This window comes from Crocuta crocuta, unplaced genomic scaffold (genome assembly GCF_008692635.1).
Source record: "Crocuta crocuta isolate KB4526 unplaced genomic scaffold, BGI_CrCroc_1.0 scaffold506, whole genome shotgun sequence".
NCBI classification, from domain to species: Eukaryota; Metazoa; Chordata; class Mammalia; order Carnivora; family Hyaenidae; genus Crocuta; species Crocuta crocuta.
This window is the reverse complement of record NW_027528991.1, coordinates 758,244-772,439: the sequence shown is the minus strand read 5'-3', so window position 1 is coordinate 772,439 and position 14,196 is coordinate 758,244. Positions and strand designations below refer to the sequence as shown.

The following is a 14,196-nucleotide window of genomic DNA, read 5'->3' as shown; positions in this document are numbered from 1 at the left end:
ACATAGTCAGCAAGGACACAGGACGTGAGACACACACGGCGGCCCCCCGGCCACGCGGATGTCCTGTCCGCAGCGCCATCTTCTCCCAACAGCAGACACGGACCATGAAACCAAGTTCGTGGCCTCAGGTCACACCACGTATGTTCTCCATCCACATGTTGTCAAAGTGGAGACCAATAAAGAAAGATGGCAGGCAAGTCCCCAGATACCTGGACACAGAGCAGCACGCGCGGAGAACCGCGGGCCAGCAAGGAAGTCCAAGGAGAAGCTGGAAAGTGTCTTGAACTAAACGGGGGGTGGAGGGGTGCACATGGAGGGGAGCACACGGCACCCCACCCTCAGTCACTGTCACCCATGGGACTCAGGCAGGCCTGGGACATGTCCTGTGAGAAAGATGAAGTTAGATTTGTCACTTCCATCGGTCACAGCAAGCCTCCTGCCTCTGCAGACTTTCTCTAATGGCCACGGGAAGGAAGAACTCCACATCGCAGGTTCTCACTCTTCTCTACATCAAAACTGATAGGAAAAATGAGCATTCCTAAACTGTGCAAAAAACACAGGCCGTCTTCTGATTATTGCCCTCACCTGAAATTCAAAATTCTCTCAAGTCACATCCAAAAAAGACCTTTTCATGTCAATCCACAAAAGCATCTTGAAAGTACAATGGAAGAGACTGTCCTTCACGTGGTTGGGTACCGGTGATGGGGCGGAGAAGGGAGGTCCCTGAAACCCCTGGCGGGGAGTGGCGGCGGGCTGCATCAGCGCGTTCCTCCATCGGCCGCCGCACCGACCACGGGTCCAAGAGGAAGCTGTGCGTCTCGGCCTGGGGCCTGTGCACAGATAAAGGTGCGTTAAGAAAGCAGTGCGGCCTCCAGAGTCCGGCCCCGACTTTTACCACGTGCGGCACATAACTTAGCGCACGGTGTGGCAGTGCACACTCTGGGTGACGTCTCCGGGCCGACTTTCCCCCACGGGAAGCAGAGACAATAATCACTTTCGCTGTGACTATTAGATCAACGTAAGCGGGCTCCTCCCACACAAGCAAGCGGATGAGCACTCTGTCAGGTGGGCCATCTGCTTCCTCACTGATCTCTCCTCTCTGTAAAGTCCTATCTAAGGAGCAAAGTCAAATTGGAGAAATGCTTTCTAAAAAGGGATAACTGGGTTTCCGTTTAGAGAATTCAGAACGTAAATGAGCTGAATTTGGCACCACCGCCACCCGTGTCTGTGCCTGCGGGGACAGCTGCACAAATGTGCACTGAAAACAGTGTGGACCTTCGATCACAGGAGGTGGCCTCCTGTTCCCCCAAATACGTCTCCTTATGGGGCTTTCCAGGTTGAACCAGAACCGTCGGAGGAGCCCTGAGTGGGGCTGACCCTCCCCCACCAGACAGACGAGAACCGTATCACAAGCACTAGCCACAGACACCCCCTCGCAAAAATCTGAGACTAAAGCAGTTAGGCTGAGAAACGAGTCTGGGTCCTCACGAGCCACGTGCGGGGCGGAGCGGGGGGAGCGGTGGGAGGAGATGCCCCCACCCCTGCTCAGCTGCACGGCTTAGAAACATCAGGACACTGGGCAGCTTTTTAGGGGCTCCAAGGGCCGGTTCCCAGGCCAACACCGCGGCTCCAAGGGTAAAGGAAGTAGCTTGAAAAAGAGAAGTCCAAGCAGCGGGCTGCGCTGTTCCAAGAGAGGCCGGCACACCAGGTGTGAGGACGGGGACGGAACAAGATGGCAGCCACGGCTAGAATCTACTGGGGTCGGTCGGGATCTGGCCGCGGGAAAGCAGGTCAGAAGCCACAGGGGCCTCTCCCAGCTCGTTCCCATAACACGAGTCAACATGTACCTTAAAGCCACCAGTTTCCTTCCCCAAGAAACAGGTCCAGGTGGAGCGCACTCCTGAGGGGAGGTGGCGGTGGGGCGGCGCCTCACACTTCCTCACGCTTCGCACACCCGTCCGCGGCCGGCGGCGGCCAGGCTGCTTTATGTAGGTTTCAAAGCTCCTTCCACTGCGTGCCCCACGCACGTAACGCTTCTCCGTGTGGAACGCGGCGCCAGAAGCAGCGCAAACCACAGGGGCTGGCATGGTGTCACCGTCAAACGGACAGAGCCTGTGGCCGACGTGGGGCCGTGGGGTCCTGCTCACTGCAGCCCTGGGCTCCGCACCCACCTGGCCCGCACGCCGCGCACAGCCGCCGACAACAAAGGACCAGCCGTGCATACCCCCCTCAAGAGCACGGGGCAGGTGCAGCTCTGGCAGCCCCGCACCCACAGATGGCTTTGTGCGGGAGAAAATGCTGGAGACTTGTGGTGCCTTTTCATTTTTTAAAAAATTAGAACTCAATTTATTAAAGATTCAATTTTTTAAAATTTTTTTGAGAGAGAGAGATAGAGCAAGCAGGGGAGGGGCAGAGAGAGGGAGAGACAGAAAATCCCAAGCAGGCTCTGAGCTGTCAGCACAGAGCCCGATGCAAGGCTTGAACTCACAAACCATGAGATCATGACCTGAGCCAAAGTGGGACACTTACCCCACTGAGCCACCCAGGTGCCACATAGAGATTCAAATTTTAAAACCTCGTTTCCTTAAGCTTCTAGTTCAGTTTAATATCTTATTTATTACATTTAGAAATCTAGTAAATTTTAACAATCACATACAAAGTGGCTTTTATCTTAAATCTACTCATGATTAACAGATTAAAACCCCTTAGGCAACGAATTAACTTTACAATTTAAATTATTCTAAAATTGTCAAGATTCATTTCAAATGTGTTATATTTTCTTGACGACTTTAAATGAAAAAATTAGGGGCGCCTGGGTGGCTGTCAGTTAAGCGTCCGACTCTGGATTTCAGCTCAGATCATGATCTCCCGGTTCGTGAGTCCAGCCCTGCAGAGCCTGCTTGGGACTCTCTTTCCCTCTCTCTCTGCCCCTCCCCCTCTTGTACTCGCTCTCTCTCCCAAAATAAAATAAATGAACTTTAAAAACAAATAAATAATAAATAAACCGTTCAAATGCTGCTCACAAAGAGAATTTTCTCGTTTTTCTCAACTAAAAAGTTACAAATAAAAATCAATTCATATTTCAAGTTGGAATCAGGTATTTTACTATATCAAAATCCTTAGAACATTACAAACACCTAAAATATTAATTGTTCTCAGATGATTCCTAAATTCAGGAAAAACTGTTAGCGCCGTGACTTGGGGCTCCTCGCGTCTGTGTCGCTTCCAACCAGCAGAGCCGCCTGTGGCTCCGTCCCAGGAGAGCCAGCGCGGACGGCGGAGGTCTCTCGATGGCGGAGTGTGGCCCTGAGGCCCTGTTCCTACTTCTGTTTCTTCTGCCTCCCGTGCAGGCAGCCTGTTTCTTCCTCGTCTTGGCTGGACTTGGCGGGTGCTTAGCTCTCCTGACAGGCCACTGACCTCCCAGGTTCCCGAGGAAACGTGTGACGTCTTTCCACCGGGTAACTCACGCTCACACCTGATTTCCTGCGGCCCCTTCCAAGTCCCCCACCTGACTGAACGCCGTTTCCCTCTCATGCACTTTTCCAGTCTGTTGGGGCCATGATGCACCCACAGCAACTCAGTGCATCTCTTGAGGCTGCTTCTGGCCCTGTGATCACATGACCACGAAGAAGTCGGAGGCAGCTTTCATAGAGAATTTCGGGGAGGAGCAAAGCCTTCCACAGAAGCCTGACTGGAGAGTTAAAAATTGAACAAGGGCAAGCGCAAGCACTAAAATGGAAGTGAAAAGCAGAAATCTCAACCCAGATGAGGGCTCTAGACCGCCATACATCCAGAGGGGATACAGGTCAGAAATAGTGCAATCTTGCACCCACTTTGTGAAGCGGTGTCTTCAGTGTGAGACCAGAGGCCCTGGTGCATACGTGATACTTGCTTGTCCAGAGATCCTTGTGGTAAATCATAAGATGGTCCTTGTGGAATGTATTCCTACTCATTCTCAACAAATCCCTTTTGTCAATTTTAAAAAGTTATGAAATCAACAAAAAAGGTACAAGTGTTAAAGTTATGTACACACGTATGGGATTGGTCAATGCTTAAAATGACGCCACATATAAAAAGTCTTTCAAGTAACATCTCCCTTCTTCTAGATGGACGTGATTGCAGATGTTAGTGCGGATGCACGTGTGAGCAGCACTGTGCTCCAGGCCCTGAGATGACCCTGAATGTGACCTGCCTGTCAAGTAACATCTTTGTTCACTGAGGTACAAGTCTTGTAAATTTATATGTAGAAGCCAGTGGAAACTGGCTCATTAAAACTACGCTGTTCACACACACAAAGTAAGAAAACGGCTCTTCATCTGGTGGAACACTTTCACCAGGGCAGCCTCTCCGTGGCTCACCCCTCACCTTCCTCCGCAAAGTTCACCTCACGCCACTCATGAGGGCAGGTTATTCCAGATGGGGATTTGTAGGGTGTAGTGCAATCTTACTTGTGAACTTACAAATCCATACTGAGAAAATAATCACAAACTTTTAGTCAATTTAAAAAACAAGGAAAATAACTCCTTCCCAGATATACAGATGTTAGTTTTCCTCGGCAGAACTCAAAGTAAGGTGGCCTATTTGAAACATGCAGATTTAAATTTCTTCCTCATGTGCTTTATGAATAACATCTTCTGAAAGTTTGACAAAAGATGACTTGGGAGGGGGCGCCTGGGTGGCTTAGTCGGTCGAGCGTCCGACTTTCGCTTGGGTCATGATCTCGCGGTTCGTGGGTTTGAGCCCCGCGTCGGGCTCTGTGCTGACTGCCAGCTCAGAGCCTGGAGCCTGTTTCAGTCTGTGACTCCCTCTCTCTCTGACCCTTCCCTGCTCACGCTGTCTCTCTCTCTCTCCTAGAAATAAATAAAAACCTTAAAAAAAAATTAAAAAAAAAAAAAGATGACTTGGGAGGAATACCAGAAATTTTAAAGTTCCTAGAAAGTAACAGTATTTTCTGTGTACTTTTATTTGTGTGATGATCCATGCCAATTAATTCTAATGACCTTACTATAACCATAGTTTTAATAATTAAAGTGAACGGCACTTGGCTCAGCTCCTAATGTGACCAAACTAACAGCCTGGCAGAAAAAGAGACCTGTTCATCCAGGCACAGGACGTCCTCCCACAGTCCACAGCCAGAATTCCTTAAAAATTACAACACATCAGAAAGAAAGGTAAGCAAACCAACTGTCAAGAGACATAACCATCAACAGAACAAGACTCTGAAACGACCCAGATGTTGGCACTGTCTGGCAGGGAATGTAAATCTTACAATAATAAGTTAAAGACTCTACTGTCATTCCGTCAGAAAGATAAATCTTTGAAGAGGAAAAAATTTCCAGGCCTAGAATAATTAGAACAAATCCAAGTTCTGTCCTTGAAAGAGAAAAAACAACAAAAAGCAAAACCAAATCTATGAAAAACACTGTAAATACAAAGGACAGAATGTCAATTTTAAATTAAAAGCTAGATCAATCAACAAGCAAAACATTGGGTCCACAGATAAAGATATGAAGGATATAAACAAGAAACTTAAAAATGAGGAAAAACACCATCAACTAATTAACAGCATACAAAATAATACACAATCTTCACAATGTTCAAATTAAAATAATAAGGTACTGTGTCTTCATAATGAACTTAATGAAGGTCATGAAAGTGTTCATATTCTAACCTGGTAAGGAAGCAAACAATGGGGAACATTTTGAAAACATTTCTGTTATGTATCAGAACCCTTTTAAAGTTTTTGCTCTTTTACTCAGTAGTACAACTTTCAATGACCTATTTTGAGAAAATAGATTCAGACACAGAGAACACCGTGTACACGTGAATATGACGTATAAACCAGGATACTGTAAACAGGCTGAACGTCCACTGTAAAGTATCATGATCTTAAAGGAAAAGACGAGGCTCTCAGATTTCCATTTCTCACCCCTTCCCTCTCTGTCCGTGCCCGGGGCTGTGGGGCTGAGGAGCAGACCGTCATCACGCCACCCTGCACGTTTCCCACATCTGGTCCTTCCTCCCCTACTGGCCTATTCTGAGTCACAACCTGCACCAGGCCGTGTAGACTGGACCCTGAATGCAAGCACCTGTCTTCCTCTACTTCTTATCTACACTCACTACTGGAGGCCTCCCCGTCCCCACCACACGCTCCAGGGCAGCCAGCACTCAGCATGGGGGGGGGGGGGCACCTGTGGGTTTGCCCCTCTACCTGCAAGTCTGCCCCCTACAGCCACCACGGAGGGGTGAGGCGACCACACAACCAGGGAAAACAAGAGCTTAAAGCTTAGCAGCTGAACTGTGCGAGCACTTTTCAAGTCCTGGGGAGTCACCCAGGCCTTGTGAGACGGGGAGACATGATGAGAAGGGGAGTAAGGGGCAGCCTGCTTAGCCGCTGGACTCAGTCTGAGGGGTTCGGGGAAATCAGGCTCCACCACGCCCACGCCGCTAGCCCGGACACACCCCTTCCCACCTGTCACCCACCTGCGGTAGCTCCCGGTTTTGCCTCTCGTGAGGAGAGGGGGCGTTCACAGGCGCTGGCCACAAACCCAGTGCTCGGCACAGCCCCTCTCCTGCCCCGTCGTCGCCTGGACACGCAGACCTGTGGCCACTGAGGTGGCACATTTGAACCCGTGGCTTGCACCCGGCCCCCGGGGCACATCCTCTGCCTGAGCACGTGTCTCAAATGCTAACGTGTAAACGTGGTAAAAGGTATGTGTTGATATGGTTAGAACTCAGAGTCTCTTTCTACAAGCAAATTATTCAAATTGCTTCAAATTATTGCCTGATGCACCACTCAACAGACTCACAAAACAGAAGCTTGAGCCGGAGAGCTGGGCCAACGGGCACCAGCAAGCTCATAAACAGAGGAGCACACTTCACAGGAACCAGGATTCCAAGCTTCACTCCAGTGTTGGAAATGTTAGTGAAGGGGTAACGTGTGTCGTAAGATCAAACAAATACAGTACAAAGTACTGAACACAGAGACTTTTTGACATATCCTGAGTTCACTGCGGAAGAAGCACTGTTCACAGAGATCTTTCCAGTAACCGTGATCAGAAGAAATGCAAGATGTTTGGGTCAACGAGACTTTTAGTGAGAAATGTCTGTGAGCAAAGGCACTTAGCGCTGGATGACTTTATCACCATTCCCAAGATTCAACAGCAATGTTATAAACATGAAGGGCGGTGCTGCGTGTTAACGTCTGAGAACGTTCATTCACGTGCCGTGTGGCTTCCTGGTTCCCTGAGGTGACCAGCCAGGAAACGGGCTTCTCAGCCGGCCTCCCTCTGGCAGCATCAGGAATGGGCGCCAGGAGCATGGCCGGCGTCTCTTCCTCCCGCTCTCTCCAGGCTCCACTGCTGCTTCTGCGCATTAAATTCATCCCAGCGACGAGAGACCCACCCAGCTTTTTCTAACTGAAACTTTTCAGGTACTTGGAGCAGCTCTGCACTCAGTTATGCTAAAGGGCATTTTTATGCCAATGCTGAATTTTCAGAACTGGCATTGACCTCCGTGGACAGGACACCACGCCGGCCCGCACCGCACACCTCACTCGCCTCTACCCCAACCTCTGTGGACAGGACACCACGCCTGCCCGCGCCGCACACCTCGCTCGCCTCTACCCCGACCTCCGTGGACAGGACACCACGCCGGCCCGCGCCGCACACCTCGCTCGCCTCTACCCCGACCTCCGTGGACAGGACACCATGCCGGCCCGCACCGCACACCTCGCTCACCTCTACCTCTGCTTCCATCTTCTGCTCTCCTTCCCTCCTGGCCACTCCTCTGTCTCACCAGGGCAGTGTCAAAGGATCCAAAAAGGAATCCAAACCTTCAAAAAGTACGGTAAAAAGGTCCAGAAGGGGAAGGGCAGCACATGCTGTTGGTCAGGAGAGCGGCACCCACGGTACCTGCGGCGTGGCCTGACGAGCGGGGGGGTGGGGGGGGTGGTAAGTGAACCACATGCAGAAACAAGTGCAGAAAACATTTCGAGTGGAGTGCGGCCGGCAGCGGGCCACGTGGCGGCGTCACGGTTAGCGCTGGGACAAGGCGCGTGAGGTCCCTGGCAGCACGGGTGGGGGCGCTGAGCTCAGTGACGTGGCCGGCCTCACGCATCTGGTCCTAGACATTCAGCGTCACCCGGAGCCAGAGTGCCCGCGAGTGCAGGGCGCCCCGACGGCAGCCGTGTGCCGCAGGGGCAGGCGCGGCCCACCTCGGCTCACACGCACACACCAGCCAGACCCGCACAGTCACACGCTGGTGCAGTTCTCTGACACGACATCCCCAAATACTCACCGTACCCAGTTTTACCAGTTTTCACCCATAAACCCTCCACAGTTTAATACAGGACCACACACTTTCTCCGTATGATTGATGTGAAGCTGATGTAATTACATTTTCACCTCTTCTCTTAATTAGGCCAATTTTGTTAAATTTTGTGGCCTTCCCCCTGGACCCAGATCTGTTTATGAGAAATTTCAAAGCCGTTTTTCTCACCTGGCCTGGGACTCACTGGCCAGCGTTCACACCAGTGCTCACGCCAGTGACGAAAACCGGCGTGTCCTCTACAAATTACAGGGTGTCACCAAAACACCGGCCAACCAATACCGGAAGCACGACCCAAGCTGCCTGCCCACGCGAGCCTGTACCTGGGGGACTGACGGGCTGAAGGCCACGCCAGCGATGGTGTCCGTGTGTCCGGCCAGTCTGTGAGAAAATGTGCTCGAGCCCATCTCATACACGTATGCCTGCAAGACAGACAGAAAAGACGGGATTCTGTGTTGAAAGGGCCAGGAGCCCACGTGAGTCTTGCACAGCAGAAGCGCCTGCGGCCGAGCGACTCCACAGCAGCCAGTCCAACAGGCCAGCGCCACCTGGTCAGACACACCCTCGGTTACCCCGCCGCCCTCCCCCCTGCCCTTCGGGACTTTACCGTCTCAGGATTCAGAGCCCCTCATGCGTCCACAGTCCAGCCCTGCCTGCAGGCCCAAACAGAGTCAAAAAGTGATGTTTTATGTCTTTCCCATAAATTTGAAACAAAAACATGTACACCTTGCTTCCTACTAAATTAGCTTGGAATTTAAGCAATTTAAATATGAATTTTTTCTATAGCTGTTCATAAGATTAAAAATACAGACATACAGGGGCGCCTGGGTGGCTCAGTCGGTTAAGCGTCCGACTTCGGCTCAGGTCATGATCTCACGGTTCGGGAGTTCGAGCCCCGTGTTGGGCTCTGTGCTGACAGCTCAGAGCCTGGAGCTGCTTCAGATTCTGTGTCTCCCTTTCTCTCTGCCTCTGCACCACTCATGCTCTCTCTCTGTCTCTCAAAAATAAACAAACTTTTAAAAAAAAAACTTAAAAAAATAGAAATGTACGTCCTCTGTGATGGTATTACCGTATATATATAAAAAGATATGTACAGAAAGAGATGGACAGACGTGTACATATTTACAGAGAGAGAGGCCATCAAATAGTTCACTTTAGGGGCACAAATCTGGTACCCGGATGCCATCCTGCTGTGAGGGTGTAAGGGAGGAGAGATCCACTCCAATGTGTAGGCAACACGATGCACACGAGCATTGTGTGGGCTCTACTGGTAATGAAAGGGAATTGCCATGTCGCAGAAGAAGGAACACATCTACGTGATTCCTTTTTCCACAAAAAAAGTCTATTTTAATGTACAGATGAGCCCTTCAGATTTAGAACTTCCACATGATTCTGTCACAGGCTAAACAGCGGCTTCTGGAATAAAGTCCACAACCAGATACCGTATCGACCTTGAAGTGCAAAGGTTTAAAGTGTGTTTTCTCCTGCTGTGCTTACTGGAAACCGGTGCTTATGTGAAAAGCAGCTGCTGGCGCGCACTCCCAACAGCCCCCGGAAGGGCTGCTGCCGTGCGCCCAGGGGCCCCGCTCTGGGAGCCTGACGCTGCGGCTGTCGCCGTCTACAGGACCCTCCACAGCGGCCACGCGTCAGGTGACGTGCTCATATCTGCGCTGGGAAAGCAGGACATACGGTAAGTGACCTCCATCGAGCGTCAGCACGGAGGTTCTCAACAGCTTCTCCTGACTCTAAACTTGTGCGCGGCTTTGTGAGGCCGCCAGCGACGCACCTGCCCATGAAGGACCCGGGGGGGGAGCCCGGCGCTGTCCCCACTGCTACCCTGGTCTCTCTCCAGGACGGCCTCCCGTGGGGACACCGGGGTCGCTCAGGACCCGCATCCCGTCTGCTCTTCAGATCAGCGGACAAGGAGCCTAAGGCGGCCATTCGCTCCCGTTGCCTCTGACACCACACAGACTAGCGGACACAGCAAACACCGCACACGACGCGGCTATCAGCCCCTCGTGTCACCCTGTCCAGCCCCCGAAGACACCGTCACTGCCCCGTTCTGCAGACGAGGGCCCCAGGGCACAGCCCAGCCCCTCGCGGCCCTCGCCTCTCCCAGCACGCGCCCGTCATCCACCGGCTGTGCCCCGTCCTGTCGCGCTAACCGTGTCCGTGGGCACGAGCGGGTGCCCACACCGGACGCTACGGCGGTCAGTGGTCCAGCGCGGTTCCCTGTGCCGCCCTGGCCCCCACGCCGCTCCTCCACGTGAGCCCGAGACACATGGGAAATGTCCACGCAGAGACTTGCACAAGGCTCTTTACAACACCTGCCGGGAAAGCTTAAGCCTACGATTCTTTGTGCCCCGTAGAGAAACCGTGGGTCTGCGCAAACCGGGATTCTTGGAGGCGCAAGGTGAAGATGAAGACATAGCCCGAGTCTCTCTAGACCCCAGGCTGCGGGGAGAAATGAGGGCAGACGTCTCCCTGCCCTGGCTGTGTCCAGGGACAACCCCAGAGCGCCCTGGAAGGGAGTCCGTGCTCCGAGAGGCAGGTGTGCAGGGGAGCAGCGCATCTGGGTCTGCACAGCCCGGCCGACGACCCCAGCAGCCGCGTCGGCCCGGGAGGGACAGGGCCAGTGTCCCAGGTGCTGCACCTTCCACTTTCTCGTGGACGTGTGGTGACTCGTGACGTGGGCCGTGAACTTCGACAGAAGCTGAGAGGTGCGCAGGAAGGGTGACGGGAGAAGCGAGCACAGGAGCCGGGGATGGGAAGCCGTGACAGCAAAGGCGTCAGGAACTGAGACGCAGCGGGAAGAGCCAGGAGGGGAGGGGCTCGGGCTGGTGCCCCTGACGCTGAGGAAGCAGCTTCAGTACGAGACGTGTAGCCCGGCTCCCATTACGAAGGTCGGTCAAGGACACGTTGACGGCTGCAGCTGACACGTGAAGACTCCAGGGAACGTGTGTCTGGGCTGACGGGGGGCGGGGGGCCCGAGGCCCCAACGGGGCGGTGGCGAGGCAGCTGGCGGGCCAGCAGGTGCGGCGGCTCTGGAGTTAGAGCCCGGGGACGAGAGGCCCACGCGCCTTTCTCCTCAAAGCAGCATCTGCAAAAGTCCTTCCTGAGATGCCTGTTGTTACCTGTTCTGAGTGGGAGCGAACACTGCATCGTGTGACATCCCACAATGCACATAAATGACGCCGTGAAGCTGCGAGAGAAGAATCAGCAACGGTTATTTAAGAAACAGCCTCCCATTTTCTGCATGAAAATGCTTTTAAATGAAACCTATCTTTTCGCCCAGAAAGTTCTTAAAGGAAATGAATCTTTCTGGTCATGGCAAACTTGAACCATGAAAACAACAGTCTGGAGCCACAAGCATCAGCCATTTTATTAGATGCACACTCGTCATGACCTGCACTTTCAAACGGTGGCAACAATCAGCCCAAATGGAGAAGACGCACCTTGTCCGTCGCTGAAAACACAGAATGACCTGCAAGTGATTCAATTCATTACAATCCTTGTGGGGAACGCAATGTTTTGATTAGATGCAGTAACAGTTATTTGATTCGTGAAGGCACCTCTCCCCCTCGATGGGAAATAAGCCGTGGCTAAGACGTGCTCAGACAGAGAGGAAACGTAAAATAAAACCCTACGAAGTCAGTCTTACTTTGAAACTAAACTAATGAGCCCGGAGAATGTGGCAGTTATTCTTCACAGATGGGGACGTGGCCTAGTTCACTCTGGAGCGTGGAAGGTGCTTCACTGTTCAAGACGACTCACAAACACTGTCGGGGACTGAGTGTACTACTGAAAAAAGCAATGTTTTGCAAACACAGCTAGACCAGTTCGTCACGAATATTTTCTAATTCTGTGGAGCTGTAGCCTTGAAGATGAAGTTGGCTTTCATTTTTCTGTTTCACATTATTCTTACCAGGTGTCCTTCATTTCCCTTTGCCTGGATTTTCTCCACAGAAGAAACGGGCAAAAGAACTGCAAACAGAAGTTAACTCTGTTTCTCTGAAGCTTCACAGTAGTGGTGATATTGTCCCCAGGGAAGTCAACTATCACATGACCGTCATTCACTTTGTTTTTTTAAAGTATTTCCAGAAATGATGTTTCTCAGGATGGTGCATATTATCTTAGATCATTAAATTTTTAGTTCATAAAAAAAAATTATGAAGTTTTCTAAGAAGGCCAAAGTGCTCAAGATTTAATACGGAGCCCTACCTGAAATCCCACGAAGACAGGAACGTCGTCACCTCCAGCAGAAGCCAAGACTCTGTGTGAAAGCCCCAGACTTGGGCACAAGGAGCTCTGTGGCCACTAACAGGTGAACACTGGGCGTTAACGGCGGGCCTCTCCCTCAGGTTGGGAGGCAGGCGCACGACCTCTCCTCTCGGTGACCTCCATCAGGGTCCCGCAGACACAGCAATGGGCTCTACCCTGGCCCTGCCCCTTCCCCTCACTGAACACGGCGAGGGGTCACTGGCAAGCACGGATGGATGGGTGGACACCCTCCTGACAGACACACGCCCGGGCCGGCGGCCGCAGCGGCTTCAGCAGTCCTGAGCAAATCTCCGTCAGGTTCGTCTGTAATAACAAGAACCCAGTCTCTCATCCTGGGACCTATGACCAGTCATCTCTAGCTCGTTCTTTGAAAGTGTGATCATAGAGTGAGACATCGGGGCCGGGATCGGGCAAAAGAGCCGCGCACGCATCACCCACAACGTTGGCAGCGCCCAGCTGCAGCCATCGCGGTCCAGTCGCAGCCGTCCATGTTGAAAGTGCAGGCAGGCGCCCAGGGGTGCAGCCGCGAAGCTAGTCTGCTCACCCGCACAGGGGACACCACGGTGCACTGCTGCACGGTGTCGGAAGCGGGGTCAGAGACGGGTGGTGGAGCCGCCTCTCTAGAACCTGACAGCGCCTTCCAGCAGAAGGGCTCGCACAGAAGGAGACCCCAGTCCTCTGTGTCTAGCTCCGTCTCCAAAGCCTGTGCTTGGCTCTCCATCCTGACAGATTTCAGGAATGTACCAAAGTGCAGAGAACTGCGCAACCAGCCCATCATATGGAGCAAACACCTCGTCAAGACTGTGCTCGAGGTGCTTCCACTACCGTACCTCCTTCTCTGCTTTTTCCCTTTTAGTTTTAGTGACTGAATTAAGTATGAAGCATTTTTAGCAAATTGCCAAGATAACATTCCATGTATTTTGTAAGTATCTCTAAAAATATGGACATTGCACACACACCTGCGCTGCCCTTTCACACTGACCTAAAGTAAAGGGAGGCCTGGCCGCTCACACTGGTCACACTTGTTTCGGGCAAGCAGGACCCAGAGCAGATCCCTGTGATGCTGTTACGCCTCCCCAGCGCCACTGTTCGGAGCAACGCCTTCACTCCCTGCCTCTGTTTCACGCCATAGACTTGTTGATGAAATGGGGTCCAAGTCCAGAAGAACGGCCCACCCACGACTCATCTGTCTGCCTGTGTGTGACATCTTTCAACGTGCCCCACCATCCCGTGTGTGGGCCCTGGGCCAGAAATGATCCAGGGAGACTTAGTTCACTTCAGGCTCTACCTTTTTTCCACAAGAATACCTCACGGTGGGTATCAGCGGGGCTGCACCTCAAGATGGCAGGAGGAATGTGTGGTTTCCACGCTGTTGCACAGTTAGACGCTAACATTGGTCGGGAGGCTTGGCGTCTGACATGACCTCCCTTGGAGACTGCAGTGAGGTCGCCTGCTGACACATGTGCAAGGGCACATACGGCGCCCTTACACCAGCACAATGTTCTCCAGCAGGGTCCAGACCGCTTCATCCCGCACAACTGCGATTCCTCCAATGTCTGTGTCCCAGCTGCCCCCCCGGCAATGTCT

At 52.3% G+C, this 14,196-nt stretch overlaps 1 protein-coding gene across 1 annotated transcript in view; it reads right to left on the bottom strand.

The window, feature by feature from the left end:
• The window catches only part of WDR27 (WD repeat domain 27), a 161,122-nt gene that overhangs the window by 67,803 nt on the left and 79,123 nt on the right, over positions 1-14,196 (bottom strand). The window contains 1 exon segment of the mRNA XM_077757378.1: positions 8,652-8,750. Coding sequence (XP_077613504.1) covers positions 8,652-8,750 — 99 coding nt within the window.